Consider the following 9498-nt stretch of genomic DNA (forward strand, 5'->3'; position numbering starts at 1 on the left):
ACCTAGAGATGGATTATGGGTAAAATTACAGAATACATCTGTTGATCAACATTTGTTGTTATTGATACAACGGCTTTACTCAGACACCAGATTGAAGGTAATTTGTATCTGTGGAGGGCATTTGACTAATTCTGTTCGTACATTTAGAGGTGTTAAGCAGAATGTATTTTAGCCTCTATATTATTTAATTTCTATATTAACAAGTTAGTTGAGACCCTTGAAGAGCCTATATAACATCCTCCTAAGTTGGCATTGTTGTCAGCTATGCTGCCATGATGGGGGGGGGGCTTAATTCTCTTCCTCTTTGGGCCAGATGTTGCTTCTTTATACTTTTGCTTCTGTACTGCTTGCTTATCAGACCTTGCAGGTTGCAGGTGTAGTGTCTGGGATGCCTGGAACCGTGGGAGCGCTTTTGGTTCCTAGCTGCGGCCTCTAACGGCCTGGGGACCCTTCTCCCGCGTGCGGGAGCCTGGCTAATTGGCTTATGGGAAATTATCCCATTATGCTTGTAGGACTGTTGCCATTTTTAACAGTGACTATGTTAATGCCTCTATAGCTCTGCAATAAAGTATAACCTTTCTGATAAGCGGGTACTCTGTTGTTGGCTGTGGAACCTGACATTTGTGTTCTCTTACAACTCTTCTATATGCAGGTGACGTAGTGCTATTGTCTTTAACTCTTATAGGTTTAAAACAATTATTGAGAGCATTAGCAGATTTCTGTGATAAAGATGGTTTAACAATCAATTTTATTAAGTCCAAAGTTCTTATTTTCTACAGACAGAAAAATAGTTGTAAATGGTAAATTAAAGGAAATAGCATTGATCAGGTTAAGTGTTATATATATTTAGGGGGTAGCTTTTCATGCTTTCTGGTACCTGGCATGCCAAATTAACATGTATCAAAGCTAGTGCCCAAAGGAGTTTAACAGCATTGAATGAATGAATGAATGAATGAATGAATGAATGAATGAATGATGTTTATTTGCGGTCAAAGACCATTTATCAAAATATTACATGTTCATTAAATACTCGAACTGTATTTGAAATGTGGATTTGTATGTATTGTATAAACAAGAAAATCTAATTTAAAAAAGCAAATTAGCTTTCAGCTCTAAAAATAAACATATAACCTTAAAATCATTAAAATGTTAAAAGGAGAAAAGTTTAACGGTGATTATATCAAAATAATTATAAGAGGTTTAAAACTAAACTACTTATGAGTCATGCAAAGGTAAATGAGGATTCTACTTGATTTGCTTCTTATTGTGAAATTTTACCAGAAGGGAAATATAATTAACAACATTGTTGAGGTTTCTCTATACAAAGGGAGGGCAATATATTCCTTCTGCAATTAAAGGTTTTGTAGCTAAGGTAGTTAACGGAATGTTATTTGAATCGCAGTTTTCATAGAATCATAGAGTTGGAAGGGACCTCTAGGGTCATGTAGTCCAACCCCCTGCACAATGCAGGAAATTCACAAATACCTCCCCCCCACATCCACAGTGATCCCTACTCTATGCCCAGAAGATGAAAAAAAAAATCCCTCCAGGATCCCTGGCCAAACTGGCCTGGAGAAAATTACTTTCTGACGCCAAAGTGGCGATCGACATCTCCCTGGGCATATAAGAAAGGGCCACAAGAACTAAGCACTGATGCAACCCTTCCTGCCCTCCCTCTCATGATCTACCTAAGTTCACAGAATCAGCATTGCTGTCAGATGGCCATCTAACTTCTATTTAAAAACCTCCAAAGAAGGAGAGCCCACCACCTCCCATGGAAGCCTGTCCTACTGAGGAACTGCTGTAACTGTCAGGAAGTTCTTCCTAATGTGTAGCCGAAAACACTTTTGATTTGATTTCAACCCATTGGTTCTGGTCCAACCTTCTGAGGCAACAGAAAACAACTCCACACCATCCACTATATGACAACTTTTCAAGTACCTGAAGATGGTTATCATGCAACTTCTCAGTCATCTTCTCTTCAGGCTAAACATATCGAGCTCCTTCAACCTTTCCACAAAGGACTTGGTCTCCAGATCTCTCACCACCTTTGTTGACCTCCTCTGGACACATTCCAGCATGTCTATAATCTTCTTAAATTGTGGTGGCCAAAACTGAATACAGTACTCTAGGTGAGGTCTAACCAGAGCAGAGTGAAGTGGTACCATCACTTTGTGTGATCTGGACCAAAATGCATTTGCCTTTTTAGCTACTGCATCACACTACTGACTCATGTTCAGTGTATGGTCACCTAAGACCCCTAGACCCCTAATTTTGTTTATATGAAAATTCTAATCCTACCAAAAAAGATAGCGAATATAAGTAACAATTTATCAAGCAAATGTTGGAAATGTAAAAAAATAGAAGGCTCTTTTTACCATATGTGGTGGACATGTGAAAAAGCGAAAAGGTTTTGGACTGAGGTCCATACAGAGATGGAAAAAATAATGAAATGTAAAATTAAGAAGGAACCTGAAGTGTTCCTTTTGGGACTTAAAATGGAGGAAGTTAATATTGCAAAACGGACTTTAATGTGGTATATGATTACAACTGCCAGAATGATATACGCTCAATGTTGGAAGCAAGAAAGAACTCCCGATATCTGGGAATGGTTGAAAAAGTTACTTTTTATGGTTGAGATGGACAAAATGATGAGAAAGCTTAAAAATCAAGAAGCAGAAGATTTTTTTGCAGATTGGAAAGACTTTAAAGACTACTTGGAGAAATACTGGGATGTAAAAAACAATTTATTTTGTTTTGACAATTACTAAGGTTGGATAGACATTTAGATTAAATTTAAACATGCATAGACAGACAGATAAAAAGATACGTTACCTGAAAGAATTATGTTGTTAAAGAATTGGAAAAGGAGAAAAAAATCAAGAATGTAATAGGGGTTTGAGCACTGTGGGAAGTCAGAAGGGGGGGAGATATTTGGATAAAAGGATATGAAAAGTTTGTTATATGACGTAAAATTTTACTTATTATTATATCCTAATAAAATTGGTGTTTTTTTAAAAAAAAGAAAATTCTAATCCTTTGGAATAATACAAACTAAATTTTTAAGAACTATACTGACTCTACTATACTATGTGCCAAATTCTGCCATATGTTTAGAAGCTGACCTGATTACTATTGAAACTAAAATATGGCTCTCTTTGTTTAGGTATTGGCTGAAATTAATTTATTTTCTGGTAGGCTTGGCCCCATTAATATTGACTGACAATTATCAATCGAGGTGGAAACATCTCCTGAATCTGAAGTTACAGAAAATGGGGCTTTCTCCTAGGGATTCAATACATTTAGAATATACAAAAGCCTCACCTGTGATCAGCCAAAGAATTCACGATAAGAGAGCTACAAATAGCATCTGACCATACAGGCTAGGAGATACTATTATATAGAGTATAAGCAGTTTGCACCAGCAGACTGGAAGGTCTGTAGTTTGGCAGTTCGAGACCCTAGTGCCGCGTGACGGAGTGAGCTCCTGTCTCTGGCCTCAGCTCCTGCCAACCTAGCAGTTCGAAAGCAAGAAATTTCAAGTAGATAAATAGGTACCGCTGCAGTGGGAAGATAACAGTGTTCCGTGCACCTCGGCATTTAGTCACGCTGGCCACATGACCACAGAGAAGTCTTCGGACAGCATTGGCTCTTTGGCTTGGAAATAGAGATGAGTACCGCCCCCTAGAGTCAGATTTGACTGGCTTTTGAGCAAGGGAAGCCTTTATCTTTACCTTTTTATAGCTTTGAAAACAAGATTGGCTTTTTCTCAGGCATGATTTAACGTTCTCCCTTCTGATTTGTTAAACGGGAGATATTTTAATAATTCATATTATGAACAGAATTGCCCTTCCAGTAGTCAAGAAGTGGAAACGATAGGGCACGTTCTTCTGTATTGTCCTCTTTATTAAAATCTTTTCAAAGAGCTGCTTCTTCCTATTCTACGAAAATTTCCAGGAAGAACAGAAAAATCTTATCTTATTGTCCTTCCTAGCAGATAAATACCATCAGATTACGAAGGTAGGTAAATTCTGCTCAATAGCAAAATATATCAATTCTTCATTGGGGAAGTAGTTACGTTACTGCATTCTATTAAACTATGCTAATTTTACATATAGGGTTTTATTATCTGAAAATGTATATCTGTTTTTCCTTTTACTGATTTTTATGGGATCATGGTTATATAACAGAAATATTGTGAATAGCTTGTTTAACTATACTGGTTGCTGACATAACAATAAATATCTGTCTATCTTATGATACTGTTTGTTATGATACAGGACTTATGATACAGGAATCCTAAAGCTTAGGATCTGAAAATCTCCTCCCAGCCCTTATACCATGCTTCTTAAAGACGAGGTTTTGGATTTGGGACATCCTTTTTCATTATATGTCTCTCTCTAGTGGACTGCTTATGTAAATGTGCACTGTTTTAGAAGCCCTAGTCTTTGTATTGGTGCAGACTGTTGGCACAGCTCCAAGGATGCTTGTACACTATGTGCAATCAGCAACAAGTGGTGAATGAGTGACTCACCCTTCTCCTCTTCTAGGTAAATGTGCAAAGGAAGAACTAGAGTATTGTTCCCCCTCTCCAAGAGATGTGTAAGCCCAAATACATATAACTCACCATAAGGAATATATACAAGTTCTCCTTTTGGTCATGGAAATGAAAGCAGGGTCTTGCAACACACTTGCCCATCTGCTGTTCTTGCCTTGCATAATGTCTTCATTCATGAAATAGAATGAAGCTCATTTTTCTAGCATTTATGACACCTAAATTGAGTGAAGACTCAGCTTTGCCAGTGGGTCTCCTTTTTTGTAAGAACAAAATTGCACCTGTGGGTATAATCTTCTGCTTGTCTATTCGTCTTAGGGCCTGCTATAATGTTCAGTAAATTTCTTCCCATGGAAAAACTCCAGTGATACAGCCATAGAGAAGAACTAGCATCGAATCCAGTGCTGAGAGAAATGTGCTGTCGTGCTCACACAAATCACTGCCATGATGCAGCAACTTATCTGTAAAAATGTTGATAGAATAGCTGTTATGCCTACACATGGCTACTCTTTGACAAAAATCTTTAAGTGTTTAAAAGTTCATGAGTTTTCAGTATACTCCTGAGAATTGCAGCACCTCTTTTCCAAAAAACAAAAACCTGGCTACATCAAGCTGCTAATTAACCAAAAAATCCACCAAATTATATTTTTTACCTTCAAAACTTGATTTAATGTCCAACATTTGGGATTTTGATCTGTTGACAGGAAAGGGAATATTATGGCCAGTGGAGCATTTCTCTGTTCCCCCACTCCTGTACACATTAATTTCTCCTCTGTTACAGTCTTTGAAACCTAGAGCTAGCCAAGCATAACGTCTGCAGCATGTCAGTCTCATACAGATCTTGCCCCAGGGAAGAGGTTGTGTGTGAAATTGGGCTTAATGGTCCATTAAGACCAATATTGCCTACCTTATCTGTCCCAACTAGCACTAGCTCTCTTCTACAGATGCTTTTCACTTCTATCCACTAATACTTCCACTTCAGCCCTGAGTATTTACATAGTTGAATATAATTTTATCCCAAATATTAAGTGAAGAGTATTTTACTTCTGAGTAAACTTGCATAGAATTGTGCTGCAAGTCCCACTGTATTAAATGGGGCTTACTATGAGGTACCTGTTGATCAGTTTCAGAGGTTATTTGTGTTAGTCTGCAATAGATAAACTAGATTTGAGTCTAGTAGCTCCTTATGTGTGTGTAAAGTGCTGAAAAGTCACAGCTGACTTAGGCAACCCCATAGAGTTTTCAAAGCAAGTGATGAAGCAGAGGTGGTTGGTCATTGCCTTCCTCTGCAAAGTCTTCCTTGGTGGTTTCCCATCCAAGTACCGACCCAGCTTAGCATCCAAAATCTGATGAGATCAGCCTATACAATACCATTCCACATCCCCGGTAGCACCTTAGAGACCAACAATATTTTCAGGGTATATACTGTTGAGAGTCAAAGTTACCTGTTGATCACTCAACAGATTACCTGTTGCTCAGTTATTTCTATTGCTGTATAACGGGTTGGATCCAGTGGTGCATGAACCAACAGAAAAATGTACAATTGCACAACAGCAGTAGCAACACAAAACACTTTAATATGATTTTAAACAAAACAAAAGTGTGCATATGGAGCCATGGAATGTAAAGCAGATGGTTCACATGATTTCATTTGGTTTTGAATTTGAAACAATATCAGGAGAAATGCCTTGTGCCATGGCTTCCACCCAGAGAAAAGTTAGTGGGAATGCAGTCACTTCCACTGATTGCAGGCAGACAGCAATGAATAAGTTAAGTGTTTTTTTGCTTATGCAAGTACTGTTGTGCCTGTGGAAATCTTCTGTGGGATCCAACCCAATAGGTGTAGCCCCATCATAATGTAACCTCTTCTGTTCTCTTCTAGATATTTAAGTACATAAGCTTTAACAAGACCATGACTCAGCTGTCTTCCACTCTGTCCCGCTGCGCTAAAGACATCATAGGATTTGCGATCATGTTCTTTATCATCTTCTTTGCGTATGCACAGTTGGGTTACCTGGTTTTTGGGTCGCAAGTGGATGAGTTTTCCACCTTCCAGAATTGCATGTATGGAGCATTCCAAACTGTCTGGTACCATTCTATCATCAGTAGGAGCTGTTTCTCCTAAAGTGGGTTGCCAGAGCAGCATTAGCTATTCGATGATGAGGTCCGTGGGAGATTATAACATGTTGTGGGAGGCCAGAACTATTTTAACTCTTTGATTCTTGTATGTTTTGCAAAAGTGTAAGGGTTGACAGGACATGGCAACATATAAAATAGGAGAACTAAGCAGATCCTGAATGGAGGGAAATTTTATTTATTTAGTTAAAATGTGTGTTTCATTTTTCCAGAAAAAGGTACAATATAATCACTACAATTAATTAAATTGGAACGAACAACAGAAAATTTAGTAACTCAGCATAAACAAAATAAATGGCAACAAATTGTTTTTTAAAACTAACAGCTAGAAACCACTGCAAAACCAACCGGAGCCCACAAACTAAACAAAAGCGGAACAAAATGACATGGTCTTCACCTGACACCTAAATGTCAGCAGTAAATATCCCAGGTTTAGAGAAGAATGTTCCAAAGATGTGACATGACAACTGGGGGGAAAAACCCTATCCTTTTTCAGTTTCCATGTCACTACTGAAGGAAGGGACACCCAAAGAGGGCCTCTGAAAAACACCTAATTGAACTGGAAAGTTCATTCAGAAGGAGACACCACGTGGGATTCTGAAATCCCAGCAATTTACATGATGTGAATCATATTACTCTAAGGGGACAATCCAATCATTTCCCTACCGCCAACTCCCCTTTGGCTCTTTTCCTATATGTTTAAGGGGTACAGCCTTTTTGGCAGGGCCTCAATTTTGGAATTTTGTCCAAAGCAGTTTGTCTGGCACCTAAGTTTTAGGAGCCAAATAGAAACTGATTTTCCCTATGCATTTGGCAAAGTATTTTTACTCTGAATGCTTGTCTTCACATCCACCAATGTACCTCCTTACATTTCTGTTGGATTCAGCCAGCTTTTTCATTCAATCACACCCGGTTCTCCTCCTTACTGTAGTCCCCATCCCACATGGCTTTTGTATATGCAGGTTCCATGATTCCCAATATAGCCCTTTTTGGCGGTCAACAGGGATCACCCCTTTTTCATCAACAGAAAAGTGGTTCCAACCTATTAACTACCCCTGACACACACATTTTGAGCTTTTCCACCTTCCTTCTCCCAGCAGGCTTCCCTGTGTTTTTAGAAATTTCTCCCGTCTGTCCCTGGCCTCATTGTGTAGGTTTTTTGATCCGCACTCTGGAGCCTGGTTTAGAATTAAATTTAATGATAATGTAATACAATCTACATTTTAAAAAAACACTGTATAGTGACCTATTCTATGTTACTTCTTTCCCACTAGTTTTACCCAGTTTCGCATTGTGCTTGGAGATTTTAACTTTGCCAGTATAGAACAAGCAAACCGGATCCTTGGACCCATTTACTTCATTACATTTGTATTCTTTGTGTTCTTCGTATTGCTGGTAAGTGGTGTTTTAGATAATACAAAACATAAAAATAAAAGTTTCGGGCCTCTAAATTTGAGCTGGCTGAAAAATAAAAGTATATATCAAAGAAGTTAATGTTTCATTATGTCTGTGTTTTAGTTTATATTTTGGCAACAAAATGTTTGTTGTGGCCCCTAATTTTTCTGTGAAATGTAGTATTTGCTTAAGTGAGTAAGGAAACCTATGCAGACCAGAGCTCTGTTGGTGCATGGGAACCAAAGCTGTAGTTCAGGGACATTAAAATTACCACTTCAATCCATTTTGGAGGCCACATGGGCCACGTTTATGTGCATATATCCCCATCTGCATGAGGAAGTATTAATTCAGACAAGCGTTGCTAAGTGTTTCCTAGTCCAGTCTAGCAGCACTTTCATAATGCCAGTCAGAAAGTAAGCTATATTGTCAGGGAGAGTGCTGGATTAGGTTCATTTGGGGCTTCCTCCTCCTGCCTTTGCAGCTGATCACCACTGTAACATGACCAGGTACTGTACTGTACTGTAACATGACCAAGTACTGCATGTGTGTATAGCTGGATTGTGTGTAATTTTTTCCCCTTTGTGTTCTTCCATCATGTAGGATATACATTACAGTCCTGCTAGATTTGATAATCTGACACTTGAGTTCTAAAAATTTACCTTCATCAAATCATGAACACTGGCATTTGTTTTTATGCCAGAGTTATGCCACCAGCATTATGTCCCCATCTGCTAGAATTCCTTGAGAGAGAGAGATTTATGCAAAGTCAGACATCATCACCTGCAGCAATGAACTGATTCTGCTGTTGAAGCACCCAGGGCTGGCTTTCATTTCTGCAGTCCCCACAGTGCTAAGCTTAGTAATGATTTGTTAATGAGTCAGGGAAAAACGAGAAGATTTCAGGAATCAGGGATGTAACAAGGAGAGGAAAAAGAAATAGAAAGTAGAATGCAAGTATTCTGTTTGGAAAGCCAAGTTAATATGAGACAGGTGTTCATCATAACTATTTAGCTACTTCCTCTGGTTCAGAAGGTGAAATCATAAGGCCTGGGAGAGGGTGGCTGTGGTACAAATGAAGTTTCTAATACTTTGTTTTTATTATGTAACCCTTCCAAGAAGAGCCTTGATATCTTCAGTGAGATGGCAGAGAAAATGCAAAAAGTTATTTCTGTAAAAGCAGACATTAGTGGAAAACAAGAGGGGGACCCGCGATACTCGCGGGGGGGGAGAAGAGCTCCATCTCCTCCACACACCCCCGCTCGATCTCCCCGAGGCGGCGGCGGCGAGGCCGGCTCCCCCCCTCCACCCGGCTCCGTTGCGGCATCGGCGGTGGCGAGGCCGGTCCTCCCCCCCTCCCTGGCTCTGAGGCGGCGGCGGTGAGCCGGGGGACCCCCCTTTGCACTTTCCCTTCT

At 39.3% G+C, this 9498-nt stretch overlaps 1 protein-coding gene across 1 annotated transcript in view; it reads left to right on the forward strand.

The window, feature by feature from the left end:
* LOC107112606 (polycystic kidney disease 2-like 2 protein) overlaps positions 1–9498 on the forward strand; it is a 51850-nt gene that overhangs the window by 19909 nt on the left and 22443 nt on the right. Inside the window, exons 8-9 of the mRNA XM_015413773.1 lie at positions 6438–6619; positions 7966–8086. Coding sequence (XP_015269259.1) covers positions 6438–6619; positions 7966–8086 — 303 coding nt within the window. The remainder of the gene's footprint in view (positions 1–6437; positions 6620–7965; positions 8087–9498) is intronic.

Source organism: Gekko japonicus, unplaced genomic scaffold (genome assembly GCF_001447785.1).
Source record: "Gekko japonicus isolate JY-2015 unplaced genomic scaffold, Gekko_japonicus_V1.1 scaffold863, whole genome shotgun sequence".
NCBI lineage: Eukaryota > Metazoa > Chordata > Lepidosauria > Squamata > Gekkonidae > Gekko > Gekko japonicus.